Raw genomic sequence first — 16,935 nt, 5'->3', positions numbered from 1 at the left:
TTTTATGTACTTATATTAATTTTATATTTTGGTTCCAAGACAATAATTTTGCACATATAACTCTTTAAAACACCAAATGTACATAACATCACATTTATATTGCATCTTTGTAACACTTTTTTCTCTCATTTTGTTTGTTTAAATGGACCACTGGTACATTTGAAAGAATAAAGGTTAAAAACACAGTTGTCCACACACAACCTATCACTAACATTAAATGTAACTACTACAGGTCACAAAAAAATGAGTGGAATGACTTAAAATCCTTAATTTCATTCACCAGCACATATGATAACACAATGACATTCTTAAAAAAAATATGTAAACAACGTACTAGCGGCGGCAGATATAGACACTCTCCTGCCGTCATTGATGAACAGCAATGAGAAGTATCTCTGAATATGGATAAGCATGCATGACAGGGTGACTAGAACGAGAGTTCAGCAATATACAGTTTAATTTAACTTAGATTTATTCACAGAGACAAAAAGAGGGGCACATGATTTGAGTATGCTTCTTCTATTTGAAGTCCAGCAGGTTGCAGTCGATTTTGTAGTACACGTAGGGATAATATTCTTGCTGGCTGAGGTTCAAGCCAGGAATGTCCATGGCAGATTGCTGGAACAGGAAAAAGACAACTTATTTTAAGTTACCATGAAATGTTTTTTGTGGAACATTGCAGTATTAGCTACAAGTTTTTTATCCGTTCACATTTTTTTTTTTTTTTATTCGCGTTTAATCAAAATAACTTCCCCTCCCTCTTGCAGCAACATCTCTTCTCTGATGACGTGTTAATTGGCGTGACAACATGAGATTGAACAATAGCAAACCACAATTCTCCATGAACAAAATAAAGTCCCACCCTACATTTTTTATTCCAGAAACTGTTTTACTCAGATATATGTCACAATAGGGAACAAAATACTAATCGCAAATTTGGTTTCATGCTGACTTTAAACAGGCCATGCACACTTTTTCAGCAGCCAAAAACTGCTTTATATGTTACAGTGTTTCCTATTAATTACCTAAACTATGTCAGCCTGCTAGTCTAATTTATGCCGCCAGAGTTTCATAATGAATCGAAAATATCTTAAAACTTCTCATAACTTTCCTTTGGCAAAGTATCTGTCAAACGAACTAAAATTAAAAGCGAGATATGGCTTTGTGCCATTACCAAATCGCAAAAGACTGTGATTTAATTAAATAAGTATATATGTTTCAAAGCAAAGTGCGCACTTTGCTCATGCGATAAACTCATGATCTGGGGCCTCATTTATAAACGTTGCGTACGCACAAAAGAAGGCGTACGCCGCTCTCTACGCAATAATTGGTATTTATAAAAAGCAAACTTGACGGTAAAATGTGCGGTCCTTCACGCAAGCTCTGACCCAGGCGTACGCACAAAAACGGGTGAAATGAGAAATGGCGACACCGTCGGCAGATGGAAGAAACACGTGAAAGTGTGTGAAACTGTAGACCGTTATGTTCTGCAATAATATTGGCATGTTATACAATTCATCCTCATAAATAAGATGGTAAACAGAACGAAATAATGTACAAAACTGATATTCTCGCCAATGTGTCCGTCTGTCGGAGCAGATATAGCTAGATAGTCAGTCAGATAGATAATTAGGGAGAGATAGATAGATAAATAGATGTATTATTTGATACATGATGTACACTGGGGAAAGTTGTTTTCATAGTAAAAATGTCTATTCATGCAGGTATTTCATGCATATGCCTTTAGTTTGTTTTATTTTTGATAAAATAACGTATGACGTATGTCTCAACCATTCAGAAAGCTGCAAGAAATTACATTTGCGCTGAACTATTTCCCATTTCCAAGTAGATTATAACCGACATCTGTAGCTTGTCATTTCTTTTTTATTTCGGCCACAGTCCGAGGTTGTGAGGCTACAGCATACGGCGTCTGCAACCTTTTGCCACTCAAGTGCCTTTTTGGCATTAGTAGGCTAATGCCCACACTGTGCCCTCCAAACAACATTTTTCTCCTCTTTTCCACCTCGCCAATGATAACTTCTACTTCACATTGAGTGAAGTTACGTTTTTTTGATTTCCTCTCTATGTTTGCCATGATTTCGCAAAAGATGAATATTAACTTGTGGGCGTTTCACGGACTATTTATGGGCAACTATGGGCGTGACATGAAGCCGCAAAAGCTGCGCTAAATTTAGAATTGATTGTGATTTATTAAGGGAAAAATGCGTAGGATGTGCGTGCGCACGGTTTTATAAATCCGAATATTTCTGTGCGTACGCACGTCCTATGTTTCATCCGTACGCCACTTCTGACGCAAATCCTACGCAAAGTTTTATAAATGAGGCCCCTGGTGTTTTCTGTGTCTCAGAAAGGCTCAGTTCACAGTGAATGAATGCAGGGGAGCTGGGCATGCCCTCAGAACCATAGATATCCATAATAAAGGCTAGATGTCTCGTCCGCGCTGCTGGCCAATGGAGGTGGACGTCCGCACCTGGCGGCCATCTTGTCACAGGCAGCTCGCTCACTCGTAACATTGTGTTTTAACGGTGCATGTACCTTTTAAATAACCATAACTTGCTCAATTTTCTACCGATTTTCAAACGGTTTGGTTTGTTATAAACGTCAGATATGTAGTTATGACACTGCAAACTTATGAATAATAAGTGTATCAATTAATAATCATCCAGAATTATAGCCACATTAATAACGTTTGTAAGAAACCAAACCGTTTGTAAATCCGTCAAGATTTCAACATAAGAGTATTTGTGTTCGTGCTGATCAGTCATCTTACATCAGGCACCACAGAGCCCGCCAGAAAGCTTGCCTGTGACAAGATGGCCGCCGGTGATGACGATAGAGACTCCGCCATAAGACATCTAGCCTTTATTATGGATATCTAATGCTCAGAACCCCCTAGAGCAGGGGTGCAAAACTCAGTTCCTGATGGGCAATAGCCCTGCACAGTTTAGTTCAACCCTGATCCAACACGCATACCTGTAGTTTTCAAATAAGCCTGAAGGACTTAAATGGCTGGATCAGGTAATTTTAGGTTTAGGATTTTAGGTAGCTTTTAATTAGGATTGAAACTAAACTCTGCAGAGCTGTGGCCCTCCAGGAACTGAGTTTTGCACCCTAGAGGGAACGAGGTCTCACAAAATCCTGTGGAAACTACTGATGTTATCAATATGGAAATAACCTATGGAATTTGTACTTTTGGAATGCGACTGTTGTTGAAAATGCTGTAAATGCCACAAAAGCTCAAATAATTCCTTAAATTATTTAAACCACACATCATAAAAACACAGCCTAGGGCCAACAGTAAACTTACGTCAATAATAGCAGCTGCGCTGCTGTCCAGGTGCTTATAAAGATCGTACAGAACTTCCCTCAGTTTCTTCATGTTCTTCTTGTTGGGCTGTAGCAGCATTGCTTGGAAGTTCACTGGCAATCCATATCTGTTTATTTACAATAAATAATAATATGTTGTTTTTAGTCTAGTTTTCACTGTCACATTCTTTAAAAACAGCCTCTCTGACTCTATGCACTATCTGTAAAGCTGCTTTGAAACAATATGTATTGTGAAAAGCGCTATACAAATACATTTGAATTGAATTGAATATTGACAAAAATAAACCTGATGTAAAAAATTCTCTTTTGGACTGGATAGGAGGTTGTAAGTTTTGAAAGTTAAAGTTAGCATAGTACAATAAACTCTTATTTCAAAAGAAAATTAGAGAATAAATTGATTCCTCCAGATAGAGAATAAATTGATTCCTCCAGATAGATATGTGCTCTCTAAGAACCCAAAGATGTGTTTGGTTGTCTCTACCTCAACACTGATTCCACAAAGACCCTCAGAGCCTTAATATGGATCCAAGCAATAAAACCCTCACTGAAGTTCACCTTCAGCCATCGGACCAGCGGACCCTGCAGAGGACAAACATATGAAGGAGTTAAGAAAATAACCAAAACTGATGTAGTGCCATTCCAGTTGCTTTGAGGATCCATCTAGCTGATACTTACAAACTGCTTTTTCTTGTCAGTTGAGAGTCTGGTCATCTCCTCTTTATCTGCTTTCAATTCCTCCTCGTTGTACTGGAAGTCACGAACCGTGAATCTGCAAAGCAGACACTGGGATGACTAAGGCATTAAGATCCTTAAACTGGACATTTTCTAAATGGTGTGATTCATGACCGCAAGGTGGAGCTAAAATTGGCTGTTTACTTGTTTTCTCTGGCCTTGTGTCTGAAGTCATCGATGGCCTTTCTGAAGAGTGTGACGGAAAACAGGCCGCTGTCATGATCCTCAAAAAGCAAACTACCAGGAAGAAAAAAACACTAATATTTAGTGTTGTTTAGCAGGGAGAACCTTACATTTCCTAGTCATATTTCACTCAAAATCACAACATTTTTATATTTTGCATGAAGAAAATTTACAAAATTTATATATTTATACATTATACATCATATTAGTAACTGGCTGCTACAGTTTGGCTGTTATTCATTTATTCTAATTTTAATACAAAAGTACTACCATCAGTAATAATCAAAAAATTACTTTAATCACAAAAATTATTTTTTTGTTTTACACTACAGACAGATGGAAAATGATGTCTGTTTGTTCTGCTGCATTAGTAACACTAATTCGTCTAGTTAAGTCCTAAACATGTTTTTCTCAAGCCTCAGACACATATTGATTATGCCTTTTAGTCAAATAAAATCCAAGCAACCTTTTGTATATCAGGTTTTCCAAAATCCCAATATAATATCTGTAGTTGTTCAAAGAAACACCTTTTTAAAAATGCACCATATTAAAACAGATCATTTGATTATCTAAAGTCAAAAACACAACATGGTCTTATTACTTTTCCTTTTACTATTTACCATTTCTATTTTGTGAGTAGGTGCATGATCCCTTTGACGCACAAGACACTTCCAGGGAAATAAAAGTAAATAACTGACAGAATTGTTGCTTACTTTGTAGATCGTGGCACCACCATTTCTGAAAGAGTCTCGTAAGTGCGCTGCCAGTCGGTATAATTTGTTCTGAAGGGTTAGAGAATAAGCGGTCAGCATGAGAGAAATTAAAAAAAATATGTTTGTGCATCCACAAAGAGGCTATTTATGTTGTGTAATATGTCACTTACTTTGGTACCACCACCAGCATAGTAATGAGGTACTCGGAGTCCAGCACAAAATCATCTTTCTTGACAATATCAGCCAAACTCCTGGTCAGCAAGCTTCCTCTGGTGAGAGCACAAAAATCACATTGGTTCATTAGAAAATGCTTTCCAAAACCATGACTATATATGTCATTCCTTAAATTTGTGCTTTTCTTAAAGGAATAGTTCACCCTAACATTATGTTAAATTGTGACTACTTTCTTGAAGTCTGTCAGTATAAACTGTTGTCTGGAGATGCATGGATATTCTTTAAACAATATATATATATATATCATGTTCTATAAAAACAACGTTTTTTTCAGAATTTATAACAAGTAATAATTTTCAATTTATTTATTTATTGTAATTTGCATCGTATATTTTGAAATATAGTTAATATCAAATGCATCTAAACAAATAAAAGGTTTCCAGCTAAAGTTACTAAATGTATAATAAAATAAAACCAAAATAATGCATGTGAAATAAATAAACCCCCTAAAAAAAAGAGTTAATCTGAAACGTCTGAATTTACTCACGCGTTCTTCCTCTCTAGATTCTGCAAGTTTCCCTTTAGGTTGTTGTAGGCTGATGCTCGAGCCTTCAGGTCATTGTCAATCTGTGAGACTTGCTGTTGAACAGCAGGGGGAGAGAGTTTCATTTAAAACAGCAACTGAGGTGTCATTCAAGCACCAGAAGCCCCAATCATATCAGTAAGACTCCATATCAATAATATACTGTGTGTTAAACAGGGCTGAGAGATATCAAATATTCAAAATACATTCCCAACGAGTGATATAAAATTAAGCAACATTGTAATGTTGCACTGACTTTAATTTCACTGTAAGCAATCAGTGGTAAACAAAGGGTCATTGTGGATTTTAGTCCCATAATTCACATTGGATCAGATCACTTGCCTTGGATACAATCTCAGAAATGTTCTTCAAGGATTGTTTGATAGGGTACTTGGCCATGTCCCACTGGAATCTTGTGACATAGGTGACCAGATCGACTAAAACACAGCATGGAAAACAAGAATAAATGTAACAAAACCAGCAACAGTAGCCATGTTTCCATCCACTTGTCAATCGAATTATCTGAAGTTCGGTAAAAAACCTCATGCGGATAAAGCTGGTGAAAGTGTGTTTCCATCAAACGGCTTTAAAGCGGATAAAAACCTGTGCGTGATGACGTCACATGCTGTTTTGCGATCAAATTGGTATATCGAATTGATTTGAGACATGTTAAGGTGTTTCCATTCATTTTCTCACCGAATTGCACAACATTCAAGCAAACATTTGTTTTACTAGGCAAAATGGATCGCGCCATAATAACGTTTCCATCCGTGTTTATCCCATAAGCCGTATATCGATCAAGATAAACTCCGACGAGACCGATCGTATTTCATTTGAGTCGATATTCATGAAATTCAAAATTTTACTGTTTCCATAAGGCGTTTTTCATTCGATATCACTTAATGCGGATAAAAACGTGTGGGTGGAAACATAGCTAGTGTAAGATCCCATTTCATGCCACAGATACCAGTGATTCTTACCTCCATTTGCCAGGAGGTTCTCCTGGACTTTATCTCGACTGTCCTCCAACACGTCGGCCATGTACTGAGCCACCTTCTTCACCACACTGTGAATAGCATCAAAAGACATCACAGCTCTCTGAAAACTCTCTCCAATTCAACAAGATTGGAGATGGTCCAGGTCAGGACACAGTATTCATCAAAACATCACATTTATCAGATGATTCAGAAACACTGAGGTGTCCAAGAAGCCCAGTTTCTTTTAGTTAAAATTACTTTGGATAACATCACATCAAGGGCTTATTGAAAAAGTGAGAACATTATGGCTGTCTATAGATTTAAAGGGATAGTTCACTTTGAAATTAATTTTTGGTATGTTTTAGCTTACCTCAAGGGCATCCGAGATGTAGGTGTCTTTGTTTCCGCAGTAGTTTCAATTTTGATATTTTTAGGTCAAACCGTTCTTGTCTGTCAGTCATATAATGCAGGTCTATGGTCACCACCTCAAAGAGCATGCACAGAGAAGTCCAAATTAAACATGATTTAATGACTCGTAAATGTAAGTAAACATTGATGGCCTAAGACACGGAACGAGCGGTTTGTGTGAGAAAACGAACAGTATTTATATCGTTTTTACCTCTTGTAACCACAGACCGAAGCGCCCGCGCCCTCAGATCACTTGGACGTGGCTGTGGTTACAAGAGGTAAAAACGATATAAATACTGTTCGTTTTCTCACACAAACCGCTCGTTCCGTGTCTTAGGCCATCAATGTGTACTTACATTTACGAGTCATTAAATCATGTTTAATTTGGACTTCTCTGTGCATGCTCTTTGAGGTGGTGACCATAGACCTGCATTATATGACTGACAGACAAGAACGGTTTGACCTTAAAATATCAAAATTGAAACTACTGCGGAAACAAAGACACCTACATCTTGGATGCCCTTGAGGTAGCTAAAACATACCAAAAATTAATTTCAAAGTGAACTATCCCTTTAAATAACTATTAAAAATATTGTCTGGTGTGCAGTAGACATTGTGCATAGAACACAAGCTCAAAAAGCTTTTATGTGAAAATTATATCGACAAACAGGAATAATAGAAGCTTTTATATATATATATATATATAAATAGAATCTCACATCTACGGATAAGCCATAAATCATGTAATGTAAATATTGTGGAAAGAGAATGTAGCGCATCACCAAACTCTTAATACATAATTTTAGGCAGATGCCACGATAACCTCACCTCTATATGAGATTCCTCACCACACCAAAGTAAAGAAACACACGGTTTGACAGACACAAGGTGTTTTGACATTGAGCATGGATATATTATTACTAGAAAGAAAGAAAAAAACTTTACCTCTCAACAAAAGAGTCCAACTTGGCCAGCTCATCAGACAGCCCCACAAGGACATCTAATGTCCCGACCTGCAGCGTTTACAGAAGAGAAACAGAGACACTTTGATCACCATCCAGTATAATGAAGCAATACAAACACAGCCATGCTGGATTTGATCAGCACCGGCCCACAGAGACAGCAGGAGCTTAGAGTGGCGCCGCCTCTGTTCTCATCCTGTCAGGCAGAAACTCACAGGTCAAGACGACACAGGGCAGCAGGGTCACTTGACACTGGGAAATAGGATTCAGACTTTTGAAATGCCTTTAAAAGGCTGATTTTTGTTTTCAATCAGAGAAACCCTGCATGCAGAATGACACATGAAGATTTCTGTGAAGAGTTTTACAGAATTAAATGATGCAAACAAATTGTATTAATAGTTTTGAAATGTACAATTGAAAACAACAGCATATTAATATATATAAATATATATATTAGGGCTGTCAAACGATTAACATTTTTAATCTAATTAATTACATGATGTGCCGATTAATTAATCGCAAATTTGGCTGAATAAATTACCCCCAAAAGATCATTTAAAATCATTGTTGTGTTAAATGAGAAAAGCATCAAATAGACATTACAAAAAGTAGCTTTAGAAATAAATATGTAATATTTCATAGAATTTATTACACATAACCTTTTAGGCTACAACAGCCGTGTTTTTTTACTGCATCTGAATTGGTATTTACTATTTAGATATATTTACAGGCCAAAACAGTTTGGTTTGGTTACCAACATTTAATATATATACATTATATATTTTAGACTCAATCAGCTGTGAAAAAGCTGATCAGCGGTGTAAAAAAAAAAAATCAGTAATACCGGAGCTTAAAAGGCTACTTAACTCGGACTGTAAAAAGAGGAAGAGGAAAAGAATATGACCTTGAGATCAGGAATGTTGAACTTGTTGTTAGTGGACAGATTGTTGGTGCGAGTTGTGGCCGTCATTAGTTTGTCCCATGTCTGCTGGCAGGTTTTCTCTCCAGGAGCCGAAATCAACCAGAACTCTGTCATGGCTGCTGAGGAACAAGTAATGAAGAGGCTAAAGCAGAAAGATGTTGACAGGCATTAATAAACATCGAAATGTACAAACTTCACACTGCAGTAACAAGTCTAACAAAGATATTTAAGGTAGTGCTTTACAAACATTCAAATAAATAAATCAAGAAAATGCAACAATACATAGATTAATATATGCCTTAAGAATAGATACAATTTAATTTCATTAATTCATTTAGAAACACTAGGATTTTCAAGAAAATAAAAATATACATCTATATTTTTCATTGAATATTTGGTTTTCTATTAAAAGGTAATGATATTTTTTTTTAGAAATTATTGTGCAGAGATTTCTGGAATGGATTTCAATTTGTATGAATTACTGAATTGAATTCATGTGAAATAAATAAAATGTACTTTATGTGAATTAAAAGATTTAAATTAAACTTATTGTTGATATCATTAAAAAACAGACAAAATTATTCACAATAACTTGGCAGACAATTTTTCAAGCAATATCTTCCTGACTAAATACATTAGAGTAAACCATAGCTAGTAGACCATAGCTTATTGATTATAGACATTTTCATTACTTTAAAAATGTGATTTACAAGCCTGAAAGAAAAAAATGCCATGATATTGCCAGGTTTTCCATGACAGTGAGACCCTGACATACAGAATTTAAAATATACACTTCCACTTCACATTTATATAAATTTTAACCTGAAAATATCAATTTTGTATATAAAAAGTAATCATGGTATTTGATGGGAGCTTTCCAATAATGGGAACAATGTATTTTGAGTGTCAGAACGAGAGAATATTAATTTTGGACATCATGGGCAGCCTGAACTTATTGACTCATTTCCTCAAAATGAATGAATGACACTTGACAGTCACGAGTTGAAGCGGAGGCCCATCAGACCGACCTTGAATCTGATGAATGGACACTGGGATTAGAGTAATAATCTCATCTGATCTGTCTCACTAGAGTCTCTATCAGATGTTTGATCATATTTCAGATCTTCATCAGTATCAGGCTGCCGATGGATCAAACCATCACAGTGTAAACACGCAGTACTCCATACACATAGTGCAAGAAAACTGGACAAATACACTCAAAACGACACTGCGACACATTTGAGATGTATATAATATCAAGTGACAATCTGAAACCATACTATTAGTTAATTTTAAAGCATATAAACACAAGATGAACAGTGGCAGCTCTAATCCACACTAGCAAATACAGCTAAAGCTGCAGACGTTTCAACACGATCACATAAACAGCGGTCTTCTCGTTTCTCCGGCGGTCTTACCTGATTTCAATGTGAACGAGATGACACGGCGATTATTGTGTAATTTTAACTGAATAATTTCCAAAGAATCAGTCTTAGGATTTGATATTCATAATGACACCACAGTGTTTTCCAAAGGCTTCACTCACGGTCAGCTGATCAACTGCTGTGATCTGAGCATGCGCAGCTCAGGTGACAGCGACACCTGGAGACCTGGAGTTATTATGACAGCTTCGTAAGATAAAACATAATACAGGGAGGTTAACGGTAAGTCACTTAGTTAAATTAAAAGAAACGTCGTCTGCCTTTTCCCAGCGAATTTCTTAACATGCATAAATATTTGAATGAAATATGTAAATATTTGGTTACATGTGATTTGGCACTGCAAGGACGATGAGCTGTCCTTTCTGTCTCTCTGTGTCTCAGGTGTCTTACATTACAGACATTGCAGTTTATTGCTCTGTTCACATCTGCAGTCCTCATGTCTCCTGCTAGCCTGGGAAAACCCAGACAACTTCCGGCAAATTTAGATTTGCTCTGAGCTCATTCAAGCCCATTTCCAATCCGTCGAAATCGAGGCACCAATCAGAAACGTTGGGGCGGGCTTTACACGATGACAGCGCTGGGATTTTGAAGCAGATTTTGTAGCCTACATTACAAAGATGGATGCCGCTGTTCTGACGATTCATGCTACCCATCGAGATTTGCTACTTAATGGTCATGCGCATGTGCAGACGCACAGTTTTTTATAACAAAAGGTACATTTTCATGTGTTATATTGTAATTTCCCTTTAAAAATGCTAACTAGCATATGAATATGTGTACGGTCAGCCAGCTGAACAATAATAACTGAAAGTTTCAGTTACTAAGGAAAAGTGTGCTTTGACAAGTCAAAGATGAATATTTGATGATAATTTTTAATTTTCACACCGTTTTAAAAATAAAAACAGTAGTCTAAAGTATACAGTAGCTACTCATAACTTAGAATTGTATTATAATTGTATTTCATATAATATTAATCGACATTCTGTGATCGATTCGCGTTACGGTAGCATTTTTCGACAAGGCAGCACAAATCGTCAGAACACCGCCGTCGAACATCACTCGTTCGAATCAGCTATCGCGTCTGTTTTAAGCAGAGATGGGGGACTCGAGTCACATGACTTGACTCGAGTCAGACTCGAGTCGCAAATTTAAGGACTTGAGACTTGCTTGACTAAATTAAGAAAATGACTCGACTTGACTTTGACTTGAGATCCAATGACTTGAGACTTGACTTGACTTGAACTGTATGACTCGAGAATGACTTGATATACATTTTAATATAAATCATCGCAACATCCATTGATAAACAAAATGAAAGCAACGGAACCATTGACGTCATCAGATTCTGCGCGATTGCGTGACGCTGCACAAGCCCATAAATAGCCTACATCGCGGTGAGCGCGCTAAATACAAAAACATCTCCCTGCATCATTTCTTTTTGGATATAAACACTAGAAAATGACCATATTCATGCAAGAAGATTTGTTGTACGCATAATAACTGGCAAGGGATATCGACGACCATCACAACCTCGAACAGTCGAACTTCATTCACCACGTCTAAAAGTAAGCTATGGCTTGTTTAACCTGTTTGTTATACTTAATTTGACTATCTTTAAATCTAGAGAGAATAATATTGGTCAAAACAGCATGCCTCTTTATACACAATTATGTTTTCAAATGTAGCTTAATGTTGTCAATATTCAAATGATAATTATGGTATATGTTTTGTATAACATTTGCCACATATCTTTTTAAATCATGCTTTAAAGCCAAAAATGTTGTTCTTTCCAATGACGAAAAACAATATAGAAAACTGTTAGTTTTGTCGTTTATGTTTCTCTTAATGTTATCAAGGGGTTGGTGGCAAAAAATGCCAGCAGAATTAATATGCACCCAAAATTCAAAATGTGGTGGAAAAATGGCCCTATGAGTTATTTTCATAATTATAACATATATAAAAAAATATTTCCAGATTATTGGCGCGATTGCAAATGTGATGATTTTATAAAACAGTTCAGTAAACAAAGAGTGAATATTGTGATGTGACATTTTAGACATAATATTCCAAATATTTTCTGTTTTTGCTCTATTTCTCCAATGACAATAGTTCCAAACAAGCCACAGAAAGAGTTATGCGTATTTGTGATTCAGTGACCTAGTTGCTTAGTTCCAGAACGAATCTGTCATTTTGAACAAATCAGTTGACTGCTTCTATGACTCGTGCATTAAGACGGTGATTTGGCGCCACCTATTGGCGGTTTTAACTTCATAATAGGGTAAATGCCAACGGCTGTTATATAACTTATATAAAGGGGATGCCAGTTTGAAGAATGCCATTTGGTGGCATAGGAACCATTATACTTGAATTGTGAATTGTTTAATACCTTTTAATGGTCTTCTGCAATGTTTGAGGCATATTTATTTTTTTCATGCTTTAATGTTGGCCTAATTTCAGTTACATTTACATTTTAGGCTATGTAGTTTAAAATTTTATTTTTTTATTATTTTTTTTAGATTTTTATTGTAGTAACCACTCAGCTGTATGTGGAAATGCATATTTAAAAAAAATATATATGTTGCAAATAAAACCATAGTCCACAACTTATGTAGTTTTAACTTATTTTAATATATAAATTCAGTGAAATCATCAAACATTTGTATGACTTGCCAGTGACTTGTGACCCAAGCTACGACTTGACTTGACTTGCTTGACATAAGGCAGTGACTTGACTTGACTTGCTTGCTTTTATAAAAAATTGACTTGGACTTGCTTGAGACTCGAAGGTTAAGACTTGAGACTTGCTTGTGACTTGCACATGTGTGACTTACTCCCACCTCTGGTTTTAAGCCATTTGAACGTTTCCTTTTAGTTAAAAACCGAGCAAAGAACAACACTCGGAGATGTTTCTCCGCCGCTCTGCATACGTCATCTCCTTCATCGCTCTGATTGGGTTTAGGTCTATCCGCGACGTCCGTTGGTGACGCCCCTCTGGAAATGATTTGTCTATGACGCTTTGCCAGACCATAACTCAGTTACAACTGAGAATGGTCTGGTTTTAACCAGGCTAGTCTCCTGCAGCAGGACTATGGCATGTTCTCATGATGATCAGGGACCCTGGCGGGCATCTTTCTCCTGCTGTTTTTGTCAAAGTTTGTACTAGAAAGGTCTCTTTAATGTGTAAAGCCCCACTGAAGTGCCTTGAAACGTACAGTAGCCTATTATTCAATGTGTTGACGACGTAATTTCCACTGAAACCGTAAGACAGGGCGGGGCGGGACCTATGGGCGGGACATATCAAATACCTCCACCCCTTTTTTAAATAGCCAATAGTGTTTCGTTTATATCACAGCTCGGCCAGAGCCGTTGAGCTCGGTAAAGCCGCAGTTTCCTCCTAATCGCCTCCATATCACTTTAAAATACGGCATTCTGTGCAGAATTCAAATGGGTCTGAAACGTTTTGTGGTGGCGACCTGATCATATGATCCGCTCTGTGCTATCGTGTCTCTGTTTGGACCGGAGCTGCGGCAGGTTCGTGTGACCAGACTTCATTCTGAATCGTTCCCAATCCCCTAGTGCACATATGTGCCATTCATGTAAAACAGTAAATGTTTGAACAAGTGACTCATTCCAGCCGCAGCTTCAGCGTATTTGTAATGTAGGGGGCGGGGCTTCATATTCTAGAGAGCATTTGATTGGACAGAAAATCTGATGAGAAGCTGAAGTGCAGAGTGATGTCATCAAAATCATTGATATATTGGATGATTAATAAGTGATAGACTAAGTTTTGAATATATCTTCTAAATGCAAATTCTGTCATTGTTTTATAAGCAGACTAGCTTATAGATAACAGTAAGGCTATTCATACTAAAAGCAAAACAAAAAAAACATAAATTTTGATTTCATAGCGACTTTAAAGTCATTGGAACTGTGACTTTAATCGTCTACCGCCTGTAAACTGTTAGTGTCTTGTTCAAGCGGTGCATTTGCAAAAATTGTTTATGATTCATTGAACAAGCATGAAAAACATTGCTTAAACCCTACAAATTAGGATATGTGAAGCTTATTTAAGATATAATTTTTTGTCCGTTATACACCGGAATCCTCATCCAAATAACAATATGCCCAATATCAGTTCTAAAGAGAAAAAACAGCACTATTTTAGCTCATAATACTTCTATTCATCATTAGGCCATTACACACCTTTATGATTCATGGCCTCTGAATTTGCTGATTTTCCCTGGAGGTTATTGGCAGGAATGCCCAGTCAGCAGGCCCAAAGAGGGAGGCACAGCATTCTTTTTTTGGATAGGAGTCCCTCTTCCTGGCAGCGGGTGTCCCCCACCCTGAGTTTGAGGAAAAGCCCACAAAGGGATATGTTTATGGAGTTCAGTAGGTCTGGGGTGCATTGTTTGGGATACAATGCCGGGACTGACTGGAGCCAAACCCCCAGATCAAACGCCAGGGTGGGCTGCCCACTGACTGGCCGGCGGCCAGACCGATAGGGACATGTCTGGGCACGCGTGCTCTAATCAGTCACCCGCCCGCCAGCCCGAGTGCTCGGGGAATAAGGAACATTGCTTGTTTAGTCTCTAGGGATGTCCAGCCCAGATATGGGTTCCAATTTGTCCCAAGCTTTTTGTTATAACCCTCGCATCCATTTCCTTAGTTTCCAACTTTCCAACATATGCACGAAACATGCAAATACACAATTTGGGGAACACAAAAGGATAGCGAGGTGATTGAGAAATGATTTTTGTCATTAACAGAACAGCTCCAGAAAGTCAGATTCTGTCATTATTTTTTTCATTTACTAACTGTTATCTTTGCCATATAATCTGCTAGTCTGTCAATTTACAATATAACCAAAAAAAACATATACCTATATCAAAAATATGACTCATGCACAAAAAGTATTCTGAAGTCAAATGATATTTTTTGTGAGGAACATACCAAATTTAAGGTCGTTGTTCGTTAAAAATAGTCCCCTTTTGCTGCAGTTTTCAAATTCTTTGTATTTAAACTGAATGGGGTTTGATTAGTTTATAATTTAATTAAAATGGATGTTCTTTTTGTCAGGATAAAGTTGAATATTTATTGCACTTTTGAGGTCAAGGAAAAGTGAGTTCCTTTGGGTGCTGTATTGTGGGTGGAGAGATGAAAGCTGACAGATAGTGATGGAAAACAAAAGATAACCTCTATTGTTTTTCTTATAAACTCGCCGTCTATCTTTTTACCTCACTGGCAATGGCCTTCAACTGTTTTTAACGCATAAACATGGTGTTTAAACATAGTTGAAATGTAGCAAAGCAATAAAACAATTTCCATAGACTTGCAAGATACTCTACAATAGCTGTTTCATATTTTGTGCTTCACAATCACTGTTTAAATGTATCTTAACCCTGTAAAGCCTGACATATTAAAAAAGTTTATTGAGCTTCTAAACTATATATATTTTTAAAGCAGGTCTTTTTGTTGTGCATCAAAAAAAAAATTATGAGTATCGAAAAATATGCAGTTTGGGGCAGATGGTGATACTAATGATTCTGATAGAAATTCTGCTTGTAATAACAGACTACTTACATAAAATGCATATAAATATCAATCCCAATAAGATCTTATAGTAAGATGATAATTAGTTTTATGATTAAAGCTCTGTAGTTTTAAAACAAATAATGCAGTGCAATGCAATGAGTGAGAGATGAACAAATAACCATTCCTCAAAAGCCTGATAGATTATGATACTCAAATCTGAACATGATTTTTCAAAAAATGTGAGGTTAATCAAGGTTAATCAACTTGAACCTAATTTGTTTCAGCAAGTGATCATCTTTAAATATTACTATAAAAGTGAAGTATATTCCATGGTTTAAAAAAGTGTGAAAACTAGCCCCGCTCTCTCACATGATAGATTGTTGACATTTCAGTAACCTGCCAATCGCATTCATTACTTTCCCTGGAAAATTGCACAATTTTATTGTTACAAGAAGAAGTTCCTTTATATTGTATTTGAGGCATGCAGCATTATGAGCACTTAAAGCTCAGGAGAATTCCTGTTGCTCAAAACCAGTAGTGTTATTGCATATGGCAGGCGAACCACATGTCCTTCCTTCAGCAAGCATACAGAGGCAAATTACTATTATACCAAGAACAATAGTTATCAAACACCGCCGTGTTCTCCAAGATGCTTTAGATGTTATGTTAGATTAGATGCCATGCGCTCATTTATAGTCTAGGGGGAGAAGGCACAAAACTCGGAACTGCTTTTGTGTGCTCCAAAAGAGAAACTTCACTCACAAGTGTTGCAGTCCGAGCGACATTGACGTGAGTAAAACAAACAGAGCTATTGTGAAGCTCAAATGGCTCATTTGACATTCTGATGAAACTATTTTTGGTAAAGGACTCGGCAATCGGAGAAAAGGGAACTATGCACACAAATGAGGAATTTCTTTCTGTAACATATTGGCACATCAAGAATAACAACCCAGACG

General features: G+C 36.9%; 1 protein-coding gene across 1 annotated transcript; it reads right to left on the bottom strand.

Moving 5' to 3' along the window:
• On the bottom strand, positions 1 to 10,578 carry atp6v1c1a (ATPase H+ transporting V1 subunit C1a). The gene is made up of 13 exons (XM_056259427.1): positions 10,421 to 10,578; positions 8,985 to 9,144; positions 8,064 to 8,131; positions 6,714 to 6,799; positions 6,072 to 6,170; positions 5,698 to 5,785; positions 5,147 to 5,245; positions 4,977 to 5,045; positions 4,225 to 4,317; positions 4,024 to 4,117; positions 3,830 to 3,927; positions 3,329 to 3,455; positions 1 to 618 (listed from the first exon to the last, which is right to left on the bottom strand). Exons 2-13 carry the CDS (start codon positions 9,114 to 9,116, stop codon positions 520 to 522), a joined length of 1,152 nt encoding a protein of 383 aa, XP_056115402.1. The 5' UTR covers positions 9,117 to 9,144; positions 10,421 to 10,578; the 3' UTR covers positions 1 to 519.
• Positions 10,579 to 16,935: the final 6,357 nt, after the last annotated feature.

The sequence above is a fragment of the Rhinichthys klamathensis genome, unplaced genomic scaffold (assembly GCF_029890125.1).
Source record: "Rhinichthys klamathensis goyatoka isolate OS25496 unplaced genomic scaffold, OSU_Roscu_1.1 h1tg000168l_1, whole genome shotgun sequence".
Lineage (NCBI taxonomy): Eukaryota > Metazoa > Chordata > Actinopteri > Cypriniformes > Leuciscidae > Rhinichthys > Rhinichthys klamathensis.
This window is presented reverse-complemented; position numbering and strand designations above follow the sequence as displayed.